Source organism: Monodelphis domestica, chromosome 1, assembly GCF_027887165.1.
Source record: "Monodelphis domestica isolate mMonDom1 chromosome 1, mMonDom1.pri, whole genome shotgun sequence".
Taxonomy (NCBI): Eukaryota; Metazoa; Chordata; class Mammalia; order Didelphimorphia; family Didelphidae; genus Monodelphis; species Monodelphis domestica.
Genome location: NC_077227.1, coordinates 539,603,723 through 539,627,877, shown reverse-complemented (window position 1 = coordinate 539,627,877; position 24,155 = coordinate 539,603,723). Strand labels below are relative to the sequence as shown.

General features: G+C 39.9%; 1 protein-coding gene across 1 annotated transcript; it reads left to right on the top strand.

The window, feature by feature from the left end:
* Window positions 1-695: 695 nt before the first annotated feature.
* On the top strand, window positions 696-3,415 carry ID2 (inhibitor of DNA binding 2). Its single transcript, XM_001372073.5, has 3 exons — window positions 696-1,396; window positions 1,765-1,828; window positions 2,645-3,415. Exons 1-2 carry the CDS (start codon window positions 1,049-1,051, stop codon window positions 1,819-1,821), a joined length of 405 nt encoding a protein of 134 aa, XP_001372110.1. The 5' UTR covers window positions 696-1,048; the 3' UTR covers window positions 1,822-1,828; window positions 2,645-3,415.
* The last annotated feature ends 20,740 nt before the right edge of the window (window positions 3,416-24,155 follow it).

The window sequence follows — 24,155 nt, the reverse complement described above, 5'->3', positions numbered from 1 at the left end:
AGTATGCCACTTACCCTGGAGGGAGCAGACCAGCGGGCTTTCAAGGGCAATGTATGTAAATGTAGTTTCGATATGCAGATTTACTTAATGATTTCCGATTAACATGATCGTTTAAAATAGTCCAGCCCCACTCACCAAAGGGAAAACAGAAAGCGTCTTCTCCTAAAGAGCTCTGGTTTTCAGAGCTTTCTGGCTAAGGAGGCAGTGGAAGTTTCAGTTACACATTTATTTCACCACTTCTACAATTATACCTCCTACCTAGCTCCCGCTCAGTGTTCCAAATTAAACAAGAATCAATGTGTGCCTACCAACGTTGCTTTAGTGTTCTTTAAAGAGCACGATTCGTAGCGCATTCATTTACCTTTAAAACTATCGATTTTTCAGGGGCTGTATTATTTGCTCTCACTACTGGAATACTTTTCTTTTTTCTCAATGATACACCCATTTGTTCCGTCCTATTTAGGATTCCACTTCCCTCCGCTAAACTTTCAGTCATTACAACTTCAGGTGGTTGAAAGCTCAAAAGGTACGCATGGAAAGGTCATTATTACATCCCCGTCTTCCTAAATTCACCAGAGCCTGTACGCTATAACTACTTAATGACTGGAATTAAAATTCAAGAAAGCACATTTAAAATTTTCTAAATCCGCCTATGCCTAATCTCCTTCCCTACAGTCTTCCTCCTTTTCCAGAGCGCAGTGGCAACCGTACAGTATTTACCACCCCAGCTGGGCTCCCGCGGCCACGCCCCCCCCACTTCGCGAAGATTGGTTTAGAACGCGGAAGGACTGAACGTTCTTTGAGCTTTCACTCCCACCAATGGCGGCGTCTCTTTAGCCTGATGGACAAGTCAAGTTCCACCAATTATAGCCGAGAGAAATTGGATTTGGTAGTCCTAGTGTGTTAGAATAAAAGCAGCCGCGACAGCCTACGGCTTCATTCTGAGCCTTGAGAAGCTGTTCAGAATAGAACTAGGGAGGAGAGGCTGCTTCAGGCAGACAGGAAGATCGCTAGAAGCACCACTCTCTTTCTGTGCTGTGCGTCCAACATGAAAGCCTTCAGTCCGGTGAGATCTGTTAGGAAAAACAGCCTCTCTGACCACAACCTGGGCATATCCCGGAGCAAAACCCCGGTGGACGATCCTATGAGTTTGCTGTACAATATGAACGACTGTTATTCCAAATTGAAGGAGCTGGTGCCCAGCATACCCCAGAACAAGAAAGTGAGCAAGATGGAAATCCTGCAGCATGTTATTGACTACATCTTGGACCTGCAGATCGCTCTAGACTCGCACCCCAGCATTGTCAGCCTTCATCACCAGAGGCCGGGACAAAATCCATCTTCGAGGACACCTCTGACCACTTTAAACACAGACATCAGCATCCTTTCCTTACAGGTAAACGACTGCCCGGGGTTCTCTACTCCCCCAGCCCCCCGCCCCCACCCCGCTTTGGCCAGTTCATACATAGATCATTCCTGGTGCTGGCTGTCACTAACAACCCCAGTGTTGAGACAATTAGGAGGTTAGTGTTAAGTATATCTGTGGTGGTTGTTCATTAAAAATAACTTAAATAGATGGGAGTTGGTGCTGAAATTGCTAATAAGTTCCCGATGCTGTTACACCTTATGTTTGTAAATCTGAACTGTCATAGATTTGTGAAATAGTACTTGAAGTTCTCTAAGAATACTTTACAAGGTTTTTCACGTTTTAGATGGCTAACATTGTCCTTCCATTCTTCCCTCCCCCTTTTTCCCCGCTTACAGGCTTCTGAATTCCCCTCAGAGCTAATGTCAAATGAGAGCAAAGCACTCTGTGGCTAAATATATGGTGAGTGTTTGTAGCTTCTATGTTGAATGGCAAAGTGGTATGCCTGGTGTCTTCCCCTCCCTCCCCCCTGTGATTCTGAAGGTCCTGTGGCGAAAGCCTTCCTGAAATTTTCCTTGAAAAAATGAGTACTTTGGACTGTAGATGTTCATTTAATCTCAGCCATGGTAACGGGCTTTCCTAACACCTGGAAATGTCCATTTCATCGCTGACCAAACAGAAAATATCTTTTTTTTTTTAAAACCATGCCTGTAATTCGCTATGGATAGTGGCTCAAATAAAGAAAAAGTGTGTTGGCCTGTGATGGGAATTTGTGTCCAGGCTGTTCATCTACTGTTACTCAGATTATACGAAGTGTTAACTTCCCTGAAAATTAATCATCTTATCAGAAATTCCATGGTGGACCTTCGTTCCCTAAAACTAACCCCTGTTGGGAGTCCGGGGTGTAACGGAGGATGACTGTCCTGCCCCTGAAATCTAGCGATCTGGGATTGTCTTCTCTATCAGTTAAATAAGTGGCTGTTTTTAATCAAATAATTGCTCTAAAGGGCAGACTGGCGCCTCTGAGCTCGGCTTGGAGATCCAAATAAGAGATTGGATTGTGAAGTTTTCCCCCTTGAGTGTCTGCTATTTTAATGTTTAATTTGCGCTTTTGAGGCAGTGTGTGTGTTGCATCTGGACGCCAGGGTTTGCCCAATCTTTGAGTGTTTGGTTAAATGTTCAAACTGTGGCTTCCTCCCTGGCGCCAGTCTGTCCGGATCTCTGCCCTTATGTTACAATCTCCTAAACATGCCTCTCTCCTCTCTCAATCTTTTGCAGGTGTTCACGACTTTTTTTTTTTTTTTGCACAACAACAACAAAAAATCTACAGGATCTTTTCAGGCGCTGAACTTTATTTTTCAACTATGTAATGAGGGAGGTCAACATCAAGTTAAATGGACCTTTAAAAAAAAAAAGAAAAATTGAGCATGAATACCCCCCCACCCCCACCCCAGCGTGTTTTATGACCTGGACTGATTTTAGTTATTTATGAAGAGACTTTTAAATGCCCTTTCTGCAGTCGGAAGGTTTTCTTTATATACTATTCCCACCATGGGGAGCGAAACGTTAAAACTCACAAGGAATTGCCCATCTTAAGCAGACTTTGCCTTTTTTCAAAGGTGGAGCGTGAGTACTAGAAGGATCCAGTGTTCAGTTACTTAAATGAAGTCTTTTGGTCAGAAATTACCTTTTTTGACAAAGCCTACTGAATGCTGTGTATATATTTATATATAAATATATATATATATATATTGAGTGAAACCTTGTGAACTCTTTAATTAGAGTTTTCTTGTATAGTGGCAGAAATGTACATTTCTGCAAAAAGTGTAATGATGTACTTAATCATGCTAAACTTTTTATAAAAGTTTAGTTGTAAACTTAACCCTTTTATACAAAATAAATCAAGTGTGTTTATTGAATGGTGATTGCCTGCTTTATTTCGGAGGACCAGTGCTTTGATTTTTATGTTATGTCATAACTGAATCCAAATAAATACAAGTTCAAATTTATGTAGAATGTATATGATTAATAAAACATGCTTGAAGTGAATACCCAATATCTGCATGGTTTTTAAATCTCATTCCACTCTCTTAACCCTTTCTTCCCTTTCTGCTCCCACCTTTCCTCTAATAAAGAATGGAAATGGGATCCTGAGCAAACTTATCTCATGTGAGGCACACACCTACCTAATCAATGGGGGACAAAAGGTTGGTTAACTATAAAGTCTACAAAAAATCACTCACTCTCCCCCTGATCTTTCCCGGTGATGAGTATTTTAAGTTCTGAGCAGCTCTAGTATTTCCCTTTAGTTTTATCTAAAGTTATTAAAGAAAGCTGTGAAACTTAAGAACGTTGTTTCATTTTTCACTGAGGACAAAGTTAGCTTCACTGTCAAATGGGTGGGCTGACCAGCCACTACCTTTCTGGTCAGGAATGTACAAAAGTCACTCAGTATGTGAACAGCCTTTGAATTTAAAAAAAATAGTTGTAGAACCTCTGACATAAGGAAGAACTGGAAGAACTGTGCTGTGTGACTGATTAAATTTTGGCTGCTCTTTGACTGACTTGTTTCCCCATCAGATTTGAATTAGTCTGTAATAAGACACTTCAGAAAAGAGCTAAGACAACGGGCTTTCATACTCGTCCTTAATTCACTCATTCTGACTATTTGGTGTATCTGCCCCTCTTCTGTAGAGGGGAGGCCATTCAATAAGTGGTGGATCCCTTTACTATAGCCTTCTGCCTGTCGGAGAGGAGATAAAGGGGAGTTAGTGCAACTTCAGGCCATTTGTCCCAATATTTGAAAGACATCTGTTTTAGGAAAACAATTTAGAATCCCAAGTAAGAAATGACTTCCTAGGGGGATGGGCTCCTCTGTGGTTAGGAGGTAGTGAGGGGAAAAGGGCTGGGCCTTTCTGGTGAGCCTCACCTGAGGCCACTTTCCCTGGGCTGAACAGGTGTGTGGGTGGCGCCACAGAGTCTGTCCCGGTGCCTGCCTTTCTTTGCCCTTGACACAAAATCTATCACCCATTTAGGCTTCCAGTGGGGGAAGGACTAGAATAATGAGAAAGCTGGGCTTGATCGCTTGTGTTGCCCTGGCACAATCTATGCGGGCAAACCAGTTAGTTCCCTGAGAGCGATGAACCCATTCGGGATACTGGCCAAAGCCCTGAACCCGGCGGCGGCGGAGGAGAAAGTAGTTGGGGAGGCACGGGGAAAACCAATCCTGGCCTCGGTATAGGCCAGCTACGATCCATCCGAGCTACACCTCTCCAGCAGGAGCCTATCATTATCTTCTAAAGACGGTTTCCCTCTGCTGGCTACATGCCGTCAGAGCAGGGCTACCGAACTGAACTGAGTTCTCTCCCCTCTTCTTGCCTCCCAAAGGGATGACATTTTAGGAGTGTTCATAGAGCAGGGCTAAGGATTGCCATTTAGTTTCCCTTATGTAACCCTAATTCCAAAATTCTTGTCCTTCCTGCCCAAAGAAGCAGCAGTAGGTTTGGGGTCCTCGGCTCTGTGATGGGCATCTGCACCCCCACTTCTCTTCCATAGCTTTCCTCTCAAAATCCTTGAAGAGTCAGTTATAGAATAATAGCTCTGGAACAGAAGTACTAGTGCCTCCTTCAAAGAATAAATCCGTGAGGCTAAAAAGAAAATGTAGCTAAAGTTCAAGGGCTCGCTAGACTTCTTTGTAGTACTCATCTATGTGCCCCTTGGATATTAAGCGCAGGCCAGCATTATATTGTTAGCTGCTTCTTTATGACTGTATTTTCTAGGGTAGGAACTTGAAGAATCACAAAATGCTCTCTGTCCACTATTTCTGAGCATTAAAGTCCCTAAAGATGAGGAAACTGAAGCCAAGAGGAAAAAAGTATTTAGGATTGGAAAACTAGCATGTGATAGAGCCAGGATTTGAATTCTCCCCACTATATACCCATTTTATAGTGACTTTTCTTGCATACTGTCATACCAACAAATGTTCCTCATAAGATGAGGAAAGAAAGCTCAAGGAATATCTACAACCTTCATGATTTGAGGACAGTTGGGATTAAAGGAAAAAGACTTATTTCCAAAGGGAACCCCAACTAGACCATTCCTGTGTCCTAGGAATAAATCCAAAGAAGATGATAACAATAACTGACATTCAGCACTTGCACATTTCTCCCATCATTTGCTGAGCATCTTGGGAGTGGCCAGCCACACTTTGGACATCTCAAACTGACAACTAAGCTAAATCCTGCCTGCTTGGGAGTGTGTGAAATAGTAGCTTTTCTGATTCATAAAAAAACTACCTTCTTTTAAGGTTTGGGGGAGGGCAGATATTCTGAAAAGGCTGAGTGGGGGGGGAGGGCTGGGATTGAGAGGTAGGAAGAATATTCTAGTGAAGTCACCAGGCATCAGTTTTTAAAAAGGCATCATTGAGGATTATACTAGAATATCTGGAAAAGTATGTTGAGCCTTACGTGATGATTAAAATTAGTTGGTTTGTTTAAGAATGAAAATTAGTATCTTCTAGGACTGGAAGATGCAGAGAAAGCACCAACCTACTTTGGAAGAAGGGGTTTGCCTCTCCTAAGAGTTCCCCAAACAAATGAAATCAGCTTCACTTCCTATCTTTATCCCTTTCTTTTGGTTGTGTGAGGTTTGGAATCAGAGGACCTTGCGTGTAAATCCAGGCTTATTTCTTAACTACCTCTGAACAAGTCACTTCATCTGCCTGGCCCTCATCTTCTCATCTATAGAATAAGGGGATTGGACTAGATTCTGTCTCTTTCCCAGCCTACCCTACAAAGCAGAGGAGCCCCAATGATGGAACCTGAGCACCACCTGCTGGTCTAATCAGAGAAGGCAGCCATTCATGGCTCCTTTTGCACAAATAACCATTTGCAGCAGGAGCAAGCATTTCTGCCTTAGATTAATGAGCCACAAGAGAAAATGCAGTGTTTTCAAAAGTCTTCAATGGAACTAACTATGACCTCACCAATTTGGGCCTAACACAGATAACGACCCATTCACATCTGACCATCCTCTAGGATTTCCATCCATGTCTTCTCACAAATCCTCCATGGGGTTCACCCAACACGCTCAGGGTATCTTGACCCTGCATGGATAGCAGTGAACCATATGGACATTCTGTAGGTTCAGGGGTCATGCTAGAGCCAGCTCAACTCAGCTCGAGAGAAATCAGGGCTTTATTGTTTTGTTGATGTTCTAAACTTAAGAAAGTGATGGAGAAAATGTTAATAATACAGACTGAGATGAAATTAAATTTGTAGTGTACATTTTCCCTCCAAACCATGGGTTGTTGTTTTACAGGCATGACTCTGTACTGGTTTATTACTCACTCTTACCATGTGGCCAGGCTATCTTTCTTTCCCAAGTCATACTGCTCTTCCAATTTCTTATTCCTATTCCCCCCATCCTGCTCCGACCAAAACCCCAACAAAAAACTATTCTCCCTTTTCACTGTGCCCTCTAGAATGCTTGCTACATAGGCAACAAGTTTGCTTTCATTTTAAAAAATATTTTATGTTTTCCTTAATTACATATAAAAACATGTAAAATTCTTTTTTTTAAATTTTGAGTTCTAAATTTTCTCCTTCCCACCCTCCTTTCCCTCCTCCTTACCCAAGATGGTAAACAATCTGATATAGATTTTGCATGTACAATCATGCAAAGCATTTTCCCATATTAGTCATTTTGTGAGAGAGAACTCAAATAATAATAACCCCATACCACCAAAACAAATAATAAAGAAAGTGAGGTTTGGTGTGTTTCAGTCTGTATCCAGTCTCCATCAATCCTTTCTCTGGAAGCAGAGAGTACTTGCTTTCATTTTCAGTCTTTTCTTTTTCCATTCTTTCCATCTCCTGGCTTTCAGAGTCCTGGCTTCTCTCTGATGACACAGCCTCCTTATTCTTTCCAGCATTGACTTGCACTTTCATTCATCCACCACGCACTCTTTCCCTCCACCATTTGTACTGGGTGAGGTGGGAGAGTTGGAATACTTCATAGTCCCCATGACCCCAGCCAGGTTCACCCCCTACCACCATCAATCAGTAACCTCTCTTTCTTTGAGGCTATCCACCTTCCACCCAATCATAATCCTGATAGTTGTTGTCTATAGTCCTCCAGGACACTTCCCTTTCTTCCTCAATTAATTTAAACCCATGGTTTTTAGTCTTTCTCTCCTCCCCAACTCCTGGCCTCAGATCAGGAGACTTTGACATACTTATGGATATTCCCTTTGCTACTCTAACCTTCAAGTTGGTCAACTTAATGATTTATCATTGCTTATTCTTCCACTTTCTCAAAAAAGATGATTCCCTGCATCTTGCTGCCATCGTCTGTCAACGTAGCACATCCATGTTTGTGAACTCTAAAATTCCCTTACCTGATCACAATTTATCAGATTTCCCTCTCTCCGTCTGCCTTTCATTGCCAAACCCTGCTCTCTGGTCATACCATGACCCCCATCCCTGACCACCTCAGTTCTCTCCCTGGCCATCACTCCTACACCATCTCCTCCTTTTTCTGTCTTGACCTCTCCATGAATGAGTTCAGCCCTACACTTCCCTCTTTGCCCTGCCAAACCTCAGATCCTTCACATATTCACAACCTTCACTCCTACTCCTACTGAATAAAGGTAATGAAAATCACATACCCATCCACCACAGATTTATGTGGCATAACCTCAAAGGGGCTCTCACTGCTGTTAGGTAACACTTTTGCACCTGCCTTATCAACTCATAATCTCATTCTCCACAGTGGCTCTTCCAAAACTTTTTTATCCCTCCTCTAGCCTCCTATGGCTCCCTTTATGTTTTCGTCTTAGTATCAACAAATGCTGGGCGATTGGAGTTAAGTGACTTGCCCAGGGCCACACTGCCAGGAAGTGTCTGGGAACAGATTTGGACCCAGGGCCTCCCAACTCCAGATTTGGAACTCTATCCACTGCACTCCCTAGATGCTCTCCAAGAAATATAGTCTTTAAATCATCAAAACCATAAAAGCCAGAAGCAGTAGAAAGCCTACACAGAAGGGCATTTGCCAAGACCCTAAGGTAAAATCAATTGACATGGCAATAGATGGGACTGGAGAAGTCAAAGGCACTACCTCACTTGCAAGCCTGTAGCTGGAAGGGATGGTTCAGCAGGAAGGAGTTCAGTTTTTGCTATATTGAGCTCAGGGTGTCCATGGGATGTCCAGTTTGAGATATACAACAGGCAGTTGGAGATGCTGAGACTGGAGGTCAGCAGAGATTGAGGGCTTGTTTAGTGGATTTAAGAATCATTAGCATGAAGAGTCAAGGAGAGCTGATGTACTCACTGAGTGAACCAGCATAAAGGGAGAAAAGAGGGATTGTTACAGAGTCCCGGGGGGAGAAGAAGAACCAGGAGAGAGTGTCACCATGAAAAGTCAGGAGAGAGGATCAAGGAGAAAGGGGGGATTGGCATTAAAGGCTGTGGAGAGTTGAGGAGGACAAAGACTGGGAAGAGACCATCAGATCTGGTGAGTGAGAGGTGGGAAGCCAGACTGTGGAAAGGGAGAGGAAAGGAAGTCAGGTTCTAGTATGGACCACCTCCTCCAGGGAGGAGAGAAAAAGGCTACAGTAATGGGAATGGAGGGATCAAATATTTCCAGGTTGGGGAAGACACAGGCATGTGTGTAGGCAGTCAGGAAGCAGAGAATACAAGGAAACACTGAACATAAGTGAGAGAGCCGGGATGGGATGGGGCTGTGGGCAGGAGGACACAGAATGGAATAGTTTCTCTCAAACATGCAGAGGGGTTGTGTGATGGGTGAAAGCACAGACAATGGCAGAAGACATAGAGGATGTGTGGGATGAGGAGAAGAGAAGAGGGACCTTTTAAGGAATGACCTCAATTTGTAGACAGAGGTGTGTATATGATCTTAGACAAGTCACTTCACCTCTCAACCTCAATTTCTTCATTTATAAAATGGGGATAATCATAATACCTGCCTGTTGTAAGGACCAAATAAACTATCTCATATAAGATATTGAGAAACACATGAAAAATACATCTCATTAAGAAATGTTTATTTCATAAACCTTAAGGTATATTATTACTATTATTATTATTATATTTCTGGACTAGATTTCTCTTATACTCCCCAGAATGGCAGTTCTAAACCTCATTTGAAGTCTATTATACTTCCCTCTTCCCTTTTTCAAAAACAAAATGTAACTTTCTAAAATTTGTTCATTTAAACTATAGGTTGCTCATCCTTCATTTTTCTAAGAGGACTAATGACACCACAGGGTGATGATGTCTCAACTTGTGTGAATTGGATTTAAGTGAGGCAGTTTCACAACATTATCAGCCTTATTCTCTCCTTCTAGAGTCATCAGAGTCCAGTGGCAAGACAAAAGTCAAGATGGCTGATGATGGCCTAGGATGTAGTGGATGACCTTGGCATTTTTTTATGACTGCCCAAGCTCTAAGCACTCTAGAGTACCTGCTTCAGTCACCTTCATGGCCTTTGGAAAAAATTGCTCTCGTCTGCCTATTCCACCAGGGGAAGTCTTTTTTTTCTTTTTCTTTTTTTTGAAAAAAATCTTAATCAATAAATTAATTAATTCTAAATTAACAATATTTTTCCATGGCTACAAGATTCATGTTTTTTTTTTTTTTCCCAGCCCTCCCCCAACCCCTCTCCCATAGTTGACATGGAATTGCTCTGGATAACCAGGGAAAGTCTTGACATGCTTGGGTAGACATCCCCCTGACTCACCAACAGGTTTGAGGCCTGTCAATTGTCCTCAACCTGGTGTTAGATTTAAAATAGTTTTGAGCGTTAAATAGTTGTAGATAAGAGAGTGGGAGCCATAATCTGTGATAATTAAAATGTTTGGGAGCAAGGGAAATATATATATCAATTATGACTGCTGAAATATGTTTTCTACTGTATCTTGGGTTTATATAAATATAAGATGGTCGCCAGGGAATATATTCCCAATTTATGAATTTGCCCAAGCCAACTGGGGTTTATAGAGAAATTTAATTTATAATACACTGATTAATCAATAGAAAAAGAGAGAAAGTAAGAAAGGAATAAGAATGAAGGGTCTCAAGCCAATAAGGCCTAGACCTCAGTCCTAAGAGATAAATCAGTCAGTTGGTTTTATCACTCACCCAAGATCTCTCTAGGTAAGGCTTCTCATGCCAACCTCAGGCTCCACCTTCAAGAGAGCCTCCTTTCAAGAAATGTTTCCAGAGAATTCTCCTCCTGACTCCTCCTGAGTTCTCCTTCCACAGCCTCCTTCAAGACCTCTCCAGGAGCTCTCCCTCCAGGACCTCTCTCCTCTCAGACCTCCTTCAGAGCAAAACCTCTCTCTCAGTCCTCAGACCCTGCTATCTTTAAGCAAACCATCTAAGTTCCCTCCCCTCAGTTCTCACATCTACCAATCACTGTCCATGTCACCCCTGTGCCAATGGTGGCTCTAGCTTAACCCAGGACTGCCCAGAGGTCTGCCCCCTTTGCACATGTCTGTTGAAGGTCATATTCTCAAATAATTAAATCTTGATCTTTGCTGCAGCCCTTCCTAAATCCTGTTACTCTGAGTACTCGGAGATTGTAGTTTCCAAGACCTGGTTCTGTCATTCCAAGTATCTCTATTGTATCAATTCTAAAATCAATCATGACTCAAAGAACTTCCTGTTCTATGCTTAAGCATAGGTCAAAGCCCTTTCCATTGTTTAGCAAAAAGTTTCTATCCTAAAGTAGTCTTAAGTAGGGAGAAGGATCCTCCCATGCCAAGGAGTTTCATATTCCAATAGAGTTCTTACTATCAGTAGGAAATTTTTTCAAGTATGAAATTTCCCAATGGGGAAATTTCCAACTTTCATAAGTCCAAGAAATTTTAAGGTTTACACTGGTTTAGGCCATCTGCCAAGACGGTTTTATTCAGGTATGGCCACTCATGCTACAGCTTCTTGAAGACACAACTAAGAACTGAGTGAAAGGTAGACACCAAAGGTGGATGAACATCCCTGAAAAGATCTCAGCAAGCCCACACACCAGAGGTGCCAATCCCCCTGGAACATCCCACATACCCCCTATGACTAGTAATTTGTTCCATAGAGCATTTGATTTTGCTATAGAGCAGAAGAAAATCAGGAATAGACTTAAAGACACCCCAAATATTGGAAAGGTTTCTTTTTAAGATTTCAGTACAAATGACTGAGGAGAGACTCTAAATGAACACTCTAATGCAAATACCAACAACATGGAAATGGGTTTGAATCAAGAACACTTGTGATACCCAGTGGAATCGTGCATCGGCTATGGAATAGGTGGGGTAGGGGGAGGAGAAAATGATTTTTGTCTCCAATGAATAATGCTCGGAAATGATGAAATAAAAAAATGTTAAAAAAAATAAAGGAAGGCTTTGGTAGTTGCTCAAAAAAAAAAGATTTCAATACAAGATGGGCAGAATCTTAGAATCTAATATTTTTGAAAATTTTTTATTTTAATAACAAATTTCCACTTAAGTTTTCCAAAGTTATACGATCCATATTATCTCCCTTCCTTCTTCCCTCTCACCTCCCAGAGCTGGCAAGCAATTCAAGGATCTACTATTTTAAAAGGTAAGTGATCCCAAGAGGAATGGGAAACTCTCAAGTGTGAAATTCCAAAGATAAAAAATGGAACAATTCTGATGAAGAGGTCAAATATGTTTGCATAGGGACCTTAACAGACCATCTTAAATTTGAATGTAACAATTTTTTTCTGCAAGACTTGGACAGGATGCCTTGCAGGGGGATCTAAATTGTTAAAGACTCTGGGTCTTTTTATTTTGCAGTCAGACTGCATCTGACTGAGCAAATCTTATTTTCCCCAAATATCTGAGATTTTAAAATTTGTTTTGTACATCTTTGTGTCCCTTGGAGGGATAAATCCTTAATAGTTTCTGGGAACCACAAGGTGGGAGTGACCTTTGCATGTGGATCCCAATCTCTCAATTGACTGTCTCTGCCAGTATAATCACAAGTCACCCACATATTGATAAATGCATTTCCAAATCCTGGGTTTGTAAAGGAAGTCATGAAGTGGTGATGTATGTGGCACTGTATAACCTGTAAGAAGACTGAAAATGTAGGAAGAGTCCCAAGTATTTTCTCTCTCTTTAAAAAAAAAAACCTTACTTTATGTCTTAGTATCGATTCTAAGACATAAGAGCAAGGGCTAGGCAATTGGGATTAAATGACTTGCCCAGGGTCACACAGCTAGGAAATCTGAGGTCAAATTTGAACCTAGGTCCTCCCTACTCCAGGAGGCTTAGTACTCTTCCAATGTGCTAGCTATCTGCCTCTAGTTGCCCCTAGGGTATTTTTTCTTGGATTTTCCTCCCACTTGTGTTCCCCATCTATCTCAGTACTTTTACTGGATCTTTATCCATACTGTGTTCCCTAAGCACGTATGTCCCTCCTCTAAGAGGCTAGCCCAGGACCTCTTTTCTTTTCTCTATACCTTCTCACTTGTGATCTCATTAGCTCCCATGGGTTTAGTTATTTTCTCTATGCAGATGATTCCCAATTTATACATCTACCTCAGTGTCTCTCTCCTGACTCCAGACTTCAAACTGAATGTTCAAACATCATAAACTCAACATTTCTAAAAGAGAATTCATTACAGAAAAGATAGATTATTGATCTGAAATTATTAATGGGCAAGTAGAATTGCTAAGCTGAAAGTGCTAATTTAATAGTAAAAAGTAGTTGTGGAAGAGAGAAATTGGGAAGCATGCAAAAAGGCAGAAGCAGCAGCTGAGTGAGGAAAAGGGAGGAAGGGAGAGAGAAAGAAGATAACTGCCTGATCTTTAGTTATCAATTACCAGTCAATATAGTCCCTTATTCTTATTTATTACATAGTCCCAGTTACAAGTTGATTGAATAGCTAAGTATAATTCATATAACATAAGCTAATCATTAAGTCAATCATAGACTAATAAATTATTGTTAAGGGCTGTGTCTCTCCTTAAAAGGGTTACAGAGGCGTGATGCTGTGTTTGTTCTCAAAAAAGTATGTTAGTGAAGAAGAAGATAGCAACCCTATTAAGCCTATAGTTACTTTCCGTTTGTATCATAAGCAAAGGCAAGAACATGCTGCAAAATGAGGGAAAGACCAAGGATGTTAATGTACACCAATAGGAAATCCTAAAAGGACCCAGGATGTTTGTATATTCAAACAGGGTTCCCCAAGCAAAGGTGAAGGTTTTTTATTTTTTAGGTACTCCTGTGAATAGGTCTCTTAGTCTTCAGCACCAAAATGATCTATATTTGTTCTTAAGGTCTCTAGCTCCCCAGTACCAGAAAGAGTTGATAAACTAGCTTGTGAATTCCTCTTTATGTCCATAATTTACATATGTGCCACTTGTGATCCTCAAAATCTCTGACTGTGCTGGATGCCTCTACAGACCCCTGACTCCTGTGGTTTGTGGGTTCACTTTAAAGTCAGCTTGCTTGGAAGATTGCTCCCAGACTTCTTTATATTATCTTCCCCCCATCCCTCCTCTCTTCTGAACTTTCCTGTAGCACTGTCAGGAACACCACATCCTCTTCGGGACCTAGGTTTGCAATTTCACCATCATCTTCAGCAACTCTTTCTCACTCACCCCAAATGTACGTCAGCTGCCAAATTTTGTCATTTCGTTCTCTACATCTGTTATACATGTTCTCTTCTGTCCACTCACACAGCTACCTTCCTAGTTCAGATCCTCTTCACTTTTCTTCTAGATTATTGCAACAGACTCCTTGCCCCAACTTCCTCCATTCCATCTTATCAAAGTGATTTTCCTGAAGCACAGATGTGACAAGATGAGCCCCATCTCCTTAAGTGGCTTGCTCTTAACTTTAGGATCAAAGTCCCCTGGTAGTTAAAACTTGTCACTTTCTATTCTCTGCCACCCAATCTATGGCCCATTATCCATAGAAGGCTACTTCCTATTCCTTGTACTCCCTCTCCATCTCCATCAGTCCACCTTTACATTTGCTTTCCCCCATGCCTAGATAGCTGTGTCCTAGTCTCTGCCCCTAGCATCCTTAAAGATATAGCTAAAGTATATTTATAATGAGCTAAATCGATTGTACAAAAAATCAAGCCATTCTCCAATTGATAAATGGGCAAGGGAAATGGATAGGCAGTTCTCAGATAAAGAAATCAAAACTATTAACAAGCACATGAAGAAGTGTTCTACATCTCTTATAATCAGAGAGATGCAAATCAAAACAACTCTGAGGTATCACCTCACACCTAGCAGATTGGCTAACATAACAGCAAAGGAAAGTAATGAATGCTGGAGGGGATGTGGCAAAATAGGGACATTAATTCATTGCTGGTGGAGCTGTGAACTGATCCAACCATTCTGGAGGGCAATTTGGAACTATGCCCAAAGGGCGACAAAAGAATATCTACCCTTTGATCCAGCCATAGCACTGCTGGGTCTGTACCCCAAAGAGATAATGGACACAAAGACTTGTACAAAAATATTCATAGCTGCGCTCTTTGTGGTGGCCCAAAACTGGAAAACGAGGGGATGCCCATCAATTGGGGAATGGCTGAACAAACTGGTATATGTTGGTGATGGAGTACTATTGTGCTAAAAGGAATAATAAAGTGGAGAAGTTCCATGGAGACTGGAACAACCTCCAGGAAGTGATGCAGAGCGAGAGGAGCAGAACCAGGAGAACATTGTACACAGAGATTAATACACTGTGGTATAATCGAACGTAATGGACTTCTCCATTAGTGGAGGTGTAATGTCCCTGAACAACTTGCAGGGATCCAGGAGAAAAAAACACCATTCATAAGCAAAGGATAAACTATGGGAGTGGAAACACCGAGAAAAAGCAACTGCCTGAATACAGAGGTTGAGGGGACATGACAGAGGATAGACTCTAAATGAACACTCTAATGCAAATACTATCAACAAAGCAATGGGTTCAAATCAAGAAAACATCTAATGCCCAGTGGACTTACGCGTCGGCTATGGGGGGTGGGGGGGGGAGGAAAAGAAAATGATCTATGTCTTTAACGAATAATGCTTGGAAATGATCAAATAAAATATATTAAAAAAAAAAGACCTTTTCCCAAAGGTCTGTGAGGTTAAAACTGTTATAACAAAATAAAGATGTTATATTTGCCTATTAAAATAAAAAAAAAAGATATAGCTAAATTGTCTCCCCTGCCAGAAGGCTTTTCCTAGGCTCCCCCAACTACTAATGCCCTCTTTTTTAAGATTCTCATCTATCTACTCTGTATTTATTATTTACATTCTGATTAAATATGTCATCTCCTCGATTATAATGTAATTTCTTGGAAGGCAGGGATGTTTTTGCTTTTTCTTTGTATCTCAAGGCTTGCTACATAGTCTAGCACCATGATGGTGAACCTATGGCATGTGTGCCAAAAAGGGCACACAGAGCCCTTTCTATGGGCACACCTGCAGATGCCCTGCAGAGTTTGTTACTAGAAACCCCCAGATATAATAGATTAGACTTATTATATTTGGCCCCAAATGGCAGAGCTGAGGGAAATGAGTGAAAGTTCCAAAGATTTCGGCTTGATATTAAGACAAAATGCACTAACAATGCTATTCAGAAGCAGAATTGATTGCTTCAAGAGGCAGTGAATTCCTGTTCATTGGAGTTCTTTAAGCAAATGTAGGATGATTGGCATGCATATTGCAATATAGACTCTTTTTTTAAAATCTGGATATGATTAGCTTATCACTGCTTTTTTTTTTTTTACTACTCCTTTTCCATGGTCAGAAAAGTATTAGTAAAAAAAAAAAAAGCTGATAATTGGTAAGAAGAGTTTTCCAAGTACTGTGCAAATATCATGGTGTAAAAATAACTAGAGGAAGTCTACTAGGATGTTGGGTAGATACTTTGTAAAGTCTATTAAAGTACATGGAGAAGAATCACAGAAATGTGAGGCATGGATGGGGAGTGAGTTAAATACATACCGTAAATGAAATGATAGATCTGTCATAGTAGAATAAGACTATCAGGTGCTTTACATCCATTATCACATTTGATCATCACAATACTCCTTCTACAGCTATTTTAATTCTCATTTTACGTGAAAATACAGGTTTCTTGATTCTGTAGTCCAATCAATATTCTCCCAGATGACAATGCTATTTTATACCCACTTTCAATAGCTAATCCCATGGGGACATTACTGAAATATCCTTATAGTGATTATCTAAATCTGGAAAAACTGAAGTAAAAACTGTGATCCTGCAGAACTTTTTCATTTTTTAAATATTTGGTGGACCCCATTGGGTTATATTATAATAAGATAATGCAGAATGTTTTCCCACTCCATATCACTGTGTTTAAGTCACTCTGATTTTTCTTTACAGTGAGAGCAACTAAATCCTTTCTAGCATCTGAATTATGTTAAGAAACAAGTAGATGTTATAGTAACATCCAAGAAGAGGAAGGGGAATTTTTTTTTATTCAGTTGCCTGGGAACCACATGGGTAATCTAAGAATCATGTTTGAGGGGAAAATCCTTAGAAAAAATAGTATGCATATTTGTCACAAATATACTTAACAATATTATAAAAGTCAAAAGAAGGAGATGAACTCATCAAAAATTGTTTATGACAAATGTAAGTTCCTTGAGAAATCAGGGGCCATGTGCCATTTATCTTTGTGAAGTAAGCAAATGTAGTTCATACTTAAAAATACTTGCTGAATTAATAATTTACTGAATATAGCAAGAGACATCACATTTTTAAAGTTCTTTAAGGTTTCAAAAACATTTTTCTCACAACAGTCCCACGAGCTGGTGACTAAATATTACTATCCTCATTTTGTCAAGAAGAAAACTGAGGCTTAGGGAGGTGAAATAACTTTAATTAGAAGTGAAATAACCTGAGGAACACAACTGGTGCCCAAGCCAAAATTCACCAAGGTCTGCAGGATCTAAGTTTAATGCCCTTTTTTATGACAGGCTGTCTCTCCTATAAGCCTCCATATCCAATCTCATGTTAATAGCAGGTTCTAGGAGTCAAAACAGTTTTGTTGATTTTAAAGCCACTAAAATTTCATAAATTCTTATTAGTTACCAAGAAGATCTTGTGGATATTAGACAATTTTCTTGTTCTTCTTAGTCAAAAGGACAACTAGGTAGTGCAGTGGATAGAGTCCCAAGCCTGGAGTCAGGAAGACTCATCTTCCTAAATTCAAGTTTGGCCTCAGATACTTATTAGCTGTGTCCCTGGGCAAGTCACTTAATACTGTTTGCCTCAGTTTCCTCATCTGTAAAATGAGTTGGAGAAGGAAATGGCAAACCACTATGCCAAGAAAATCCCAAATGGGCTATAAAGAGTTGAACAGAACTAAAAAGCCTGAACAACAAAACTAAGTAAAGAGCTCTTCTCCCTGCATTAGGTGTATGTAGGGTTCTGTTACCTGCTTATGCTCACTGACCAGTCTGTGAATCTAGCTCTCATTAGAATCTCCTTATTATTAGGGGGCCTGATTCTAGTCACACTCAGTACAAGGTTGTACAAAAAGAGGCACTGGTGGGTTGTTCAAAATCCAACAAAAGGAAGCTTGGTTAGCCATAATATGGAAAGGATCTTCAGCAAGGATTCTCCAGCACTAAGCTCAGACAGACAGAACTCTCCCATCTTCATTCAGAAATGCATCTGATCAGAGACAGGCTGCAGGGGATCATCAGTCTTGGGGCTTCTGCTTGTTCTGAAAGCCCCCTGCCCCAGGCAACCAGGGAGTTGCTATGGCAAGCTGTGGAAAGGCAAGTGTGGTTTGAGCAGTGGCCAGGCAAATCTCTGGAAGAGCTCAGTCATCTTTTAGAGGGAAAGATGAACCCTTGTTGGAGGAAGAGGAATCCTGGCCTATCCACTCACTCTGACAGAACATCACATCACAGTGAAATCAACTTCCCAACTACTATAGGCCCAGGGAAACAGGTGATCTATTCATACAGTCCTTCTATCCATTACTTTGAAAGCCTAAGGCACCCTGAGAAAACCCCCAGAATTCAATCTTCCTTTGTTTCCAATAACTTCTGAAAGACAGAGTCCAAACATAAAAATAAGCAAGAGCCAGACAACAAAGGACTCATACTTAAAAAACCTCAAAATGAACTTTCTTCATATGGGCACTCAGCAGACAATTCTTAAGCTCTAAAAATTTAAGATATGTAAAATTTAAAAATAAATGTCAGTAATAAAAATATTATATTTTTGGAGATTTATTAATGATCATTAGAAATAAAGGAATAAAAGGGATACAAAATAGAGACCATGTGCCCATGGCTGATCAGCCAATTCAAACACCCACCTTACCACCACAATGCTTGCTGCAAGCCAAAGAGATGGGACCCTCCACATCCCTGCCTAATATCCCTTGTTTATAGGAAGTACATAATGACAGGAAGTCAGTGGGCTCCTGGGAAATGTAGTTCTTTTTTGGAGTAACAGAATTTCAATTATACATATCCCCCTGAGATCCATGGAAGACTAGTCTCTCCAATGGATCTTATAAACATAGCCAACTTTTAAATTACAATAATTTGGGGATAAAAGGAAAAGAACAAACCCATGATTGTTAGGCGCACTGACAAAAAGCCAGTTAGGGGGCAGTCCCCTTCGGCATTAGAGTATACATACAAAACAAATGCATTCAACCCCACATGGTTCAAATCACCACATCCCAAATTTCACTCTGGATCTTCTGGTGCAACATGTGGTCTGTGCAGGTATCTTAATGGTGCCTTCTCTAAACAGTTCACTTTCTGGATTCAGAGAGGTAGCGTGTTTCCTATCTTAAAATTACTCTCAAAAAGAATTTAAACTTTGCAATTTAGAATAATAATAATTATACATTCCCCCTGAGTAGGGTGTTGAAAAACACAAGGATCACTTGGGAATGCATGGCTAAGTTATGAGATATATGAATCAATTGGCAAGAGAAATCAAAAACATCAAAAAAAAATCCAAGTAAAAGAGAAAGTAATTTCTGTATGAAATATAGACTATCAAAGTCTTATGTATAAAAATTCTAAGTAAAGGAAAAATAATCCTTTCACAGGTCCTTGAATCAGGGCCCAATTAAAGTAATTTAAGCAATTATGCATTTTTCCAATCAGCAGCCAGGACTGCAGAAAGATTTGCCTCACAATGAAAGACAGAATAGGGACTAGATTATAGGAACTAGGTAGAAGTCAAATTTGAGATACTTGATAGAATATGGGACAAGGAAGACCTGCCTTTGACATATGTCAAAACAGCCACAACTTAGAACCCCAAACAAGTTCAAGTCCCCTTGTCTTGTTTCAAAATTTCATCAATCCCTCTGGGATTGGTTGGTCTCTTTGACCTTGTGCTTGATTGGCACTATGCAGTTTAGCTTTGTGCTTCTTTGGCATGGTGCAGTGGCTGTTTTTGTATTCCCTTCTCCTTGAATCAGACAAAATCATTAAGCAAAGTCCCATATTTTTTTTAAACAATCAATGGTATCATTTTTATAGTCTAAAGCTTTTTGGGTATGCATTAATATTAGGGCAAATGTATTTTAAACTTATATTACTGCAAAATAAAAAAATTAAAGAACAATCTTCTCAATATTGTTGACATGTTTTTCAAATACAAAAAGGAGAGAAAAATAAAACTGAAACAGTATATTGCACATGTAAGCAAAAACACACTGTGTCAGCTAAGGAAAGGTAGAATACAAGGGTTTCTCACCCAAAAATGAGATACATTTCCTTTTCAAACTTGGCCATGATCCACTGCTTAAAAAGCAACAGTTTTTATGAAGAAAAATAGAACAACATGTAATGCACATCCAAAATTCACAATAGCCCAGTTAACTACAATAGCAAACAAACCCCACTATCATATTTCATATAAGTTGTTATATGATATTAAAAAACCCTATGAGCTGGTGGATATTTGTCACATTTTTTACAGAGGTAGCAAATCTTTCAATCTTGGCAAACATATTTTTAAACAAAGTAAAACTTATTTGGGTCTAAAACATCATCAAGAAATTTAGATTGTTCTGGTGGAAGTAAATTAAACTGAAGAGTTTTGGAGGAGTTCTTTTTGGCTTCCTGCTTCATATAAACACCTTGGTAGGAACATTTCTTTGTTTCTCTACCTTTAATACAACATTCTTTATAATATAAATATTTTTTAAAATCATATGTTCAGAAACCACTAGTTAATTGAAATTATCTCTGAAGACCCCTTAGAATTACCATTTAAATTCTTAGCCCATTAAAAATTTCAAAGGTTGTTAGTCAGGTTGAGTCCATCCATCATCTATGTGACAATTAACAAATGTGAATTTATTTTTTTTTTAGCTGTGCAATTTTTATTTTTTACTGGAGGCTCAGGTGGCACATGACAATTCACCAAATGGCTTCAGAGTTTGGGGTGGGGGAAGGAGAAGACCCAAAAAATAAAGTGGGGTGGGGGGAAAGGGAGATCTGGCTCCAGTGGACAAAGGATGAACTCCCTTCCTTCCACCCTTGGGGGTAGGAGGTTTGAACCAAATTAAAAAGTTGTTCTATCCTCCTGGGTCCTGGGAAGGAGGGGACAGGTTGAAGGCCACTGTTTCAATGTCATGGATTTTTTTTTGGAGGGGAGAGTGAGGGAGACAGGGAAGGAGTAGTTGGAAAAAGTCGGCAGATACCAGATAGCTGCTCTAGTTGTCCCCCTAGTTGGAATCACTTCAGTAAGGTGGAAAGGAAAAAGGAAAGGAAAAAAAGCTGTTTATGGGCTTTTACTATATATATATATATATATATATATATATATATATATATATATATATATAAAATTCAGTATGGTTACAGGATAAAAGTAACAGAATATATCTAATAGTTAAAACACAATAGATTAAACTGGTTCAGTTTAACAGAATAGTATCGAATACTATTGATATATTGATGTATTGAATATATAAACTTAAAGCAACAAAATTAAATCTTAAAGCAGACAATCAGCAAAATACAATAAAATACAGAGATTTTCACAAAACAATTGAGTCTGCAAAGGCTTAAAATTTTCACCTCCAGTCTCTTTAAAGTTCTTTTCTTTATCCATTCAGATTCCTTTTGTCAGAGCTCTTGGATCTCCCATAGAGAGGGAGAAATCCTTGCTGAGCATAGTGTGAAGGAATCCCAAATTTGATGAATCTTAGCGAGTGGCAGGCCCAAATGGCAAAGGGTTGTAGGGAGATGTATTTCTCCCCTGAATCTAAGGCAAGATAAATGAAAGGAGCAGTGCACTCATGAAAAATCATATTAAAACTGGAAGTTGTTTGAGAAATGTAATGCACTGCTCTTTCATAGAATGCACCATACTTGTAATTTACTTCCTGTTTGGAAGAATAACTTCCTTCTTCCCTTCCCCTCCCTCCCACCCCCCAAGGTCCCCTGCCATGTGGAGGCTAATTATTGCCTTGGGAAAGCATACCCAGGTCTTTTTACCAGCTGCCCGGAGAGTGGCTCCAAGGACTCCCAGATTCTTTGCAGCAGCAATCAGAAACACCAAAAGGATCAGCAACAGGGGAAACTACCAGGGTTGGGTCCCAGGGTTGGGATTGGGGCTGGGGCTGGAGCAGGATCAGGATCAAGAAGGTCAGGAGCAGATGTCTGGGACAACTCAGGAGGCTGGATCAGCAGCAATATCAGCAACACCAGAGGAAGCATTGAGTAACTGAGGAACATGGGCTCAAGCAGATGGGTGAGAGAAGCTATTTATCTCTTCTTAGCCAAGAGTCCCCAGCTAAAAATAGCCTGGCTGGTGGGGAGAGTGACCAGACAAAAAGTAAGGAAAGAAAAAGGCAGAAGCTCCAAAGAGAGTTTGGAAAAGCCTTGGTAGGAGAAACGTAGCTTAAAAAAATTTTATGTAGGCTATCTTTAAAAAAAAGAAATTGAGAGCTTTTTCTCATCCCTTCTGGTTGCCACAATGTAAAATTTAAAATTAAATCTCAATAATAAAAATTTATTAATGATCATTAGAAATGAAGGAATAAAAGGGATACTGTAATAGAAGATAATTTGAGGGGTGTATATTTGATTGATACTAGATGATTAATAGATCAAGTTTTGTCTACCCTCTTCCCATTTTCCTCCCTCTTCAAAAGCCTTTCAGCTTCCCCTCCCCCCTTTCTTTAGCCTCCTTCTAAGTCACTCAGGGTGAGTTATGATGCTTTAGAGGAAATACTCTTTTCTCTTCTTTAACTCAAGTAAGGGTTTATTGGGGGAAGATAGGAAAGGATGGAGGATAAGGTAAGAGAAGTAGGATTTCCCTATTATCTACAATGAGTCTTGGTTTGGAGGATATTGAGGGAAATGGCAATTCTGTCACAAGCATGAACTAGAGTCAGTCAGAGAGATATATAAGGATTACTGTCCTTCTTTCTTCTGCCTTCTAATCAGCCAGGTCACCTCCAAACTGATTAACTCAAGTCTCAGAGATACAATTAGCTTCTTTCCTTCAGCTCAGCCAGCCAGCAAAAGCCTTCAGCTTCAGTCACCACCATCAGCCAAAAAACCCCCAGCCCAGTCCAGCTGTTGGCTTGGCTCCAACTGCTTTTCCCAGTACCATTCCAAATGGAATCATTTGACTGACAGATCATCCATCCTCAGATTTCTGTCTTGCATGCTTCCTCCTCCACAATACAAAATAAAGACCATGTGCCCAAAGTTGGTTAGCCAGTTCAAACGCCCACCTTACCGCCACCATGCTTGCTGCAAGCCAAAGAGGCAGGACCCTCCACATCCCTGCCTAATATCCCCTGTCTACAGGAAGTATGTAATGACAGAAAGTCAGTGGAATCCCAGAAAATGTAGTTCTTTTTTAGGGTAACATATTTTCAAATATACAATACAGATATAAGCTCAAATATTTTTAGGGCCAGAATAAGTGGATAGGTCAGGATTCCTCTTCCTGCCAATAAGGGTTCATTCCCCCCACCCCCCAAATTGATAAGCAGATTAATTTTTTTAAAACTTGCAAAAAGCTACATAAGCTAATGAAGAATGAAATGAGCAGAACCTTAATATTTGAAGAGTAACTTGTGAATTTTCACCTCTAGAGAATAAAACTGAGAAGTACAAACGTGAAAGTCATATTTTATATATACATATCTGTGTGCTGGAAGATGCCTTCTATGGTATGGGAAAGGGAAGGAGGGGCTAAAAGAAAAATAAGTTAATTAAAATTAAATTTAAAAAAGAAATAAAATGTGTATGCTCTTTTTGGTCAGGGTATTTGGCGAGCCAATTACTATTGAATTTTTTTTTCTACTCTGCTTTTTAGTTCACTTGTTTCTGATTTTGTACTGAAATTGCTAACATTTCCTCCATTTTTAAAATCTTTTGACAGTTTTAATATTTCTTATTTCATGATCATTTAGTTAATTCAAGTTTTCAGGAAATTTGATTTTCAGGCAAGGTTTTATAACTCTTGTGACAAGATATTAATTCCCTTTCTAATTCTTTTCTTCCCCTGTAACTCATTTCTTCACAGTTTTTTCCTTTAGGATTCTCATCTTATTTATAAAAATGCATTTAACTCTTTTTAGATTCTTGTTTCATCCTTTTTAGAAATTCTAGTTGAATTTGCTTCCATTCCAATGGAGAGAGAAGAGATAGACCAATATACTTAATGATATTGATCCAAAATTCTCAACTAAAATATTACCAAAATACCCCTTTAGACAGACTGTAAACTCCTTGAAAGCAGGGACTATATTTTGTTTTCCTT

Excerpts from the sequence above, each read along its gene's own strand:
- ID2 (XM_001372073.5), top strand. The coding sequence starts at position 1,049 with ATGAAAGCCTTCAGTCCGGTGAGATCTGTTAGGAAAAACAGCCTCTCT. Across the intron at positions 1,397-1,764 it reads TCAGCATCCTTTCCTTACAG|GCTTCTGAATTCCCCTCAGA; the intron begins GTAAACGACTGC and ends CCCCGCTTACAG.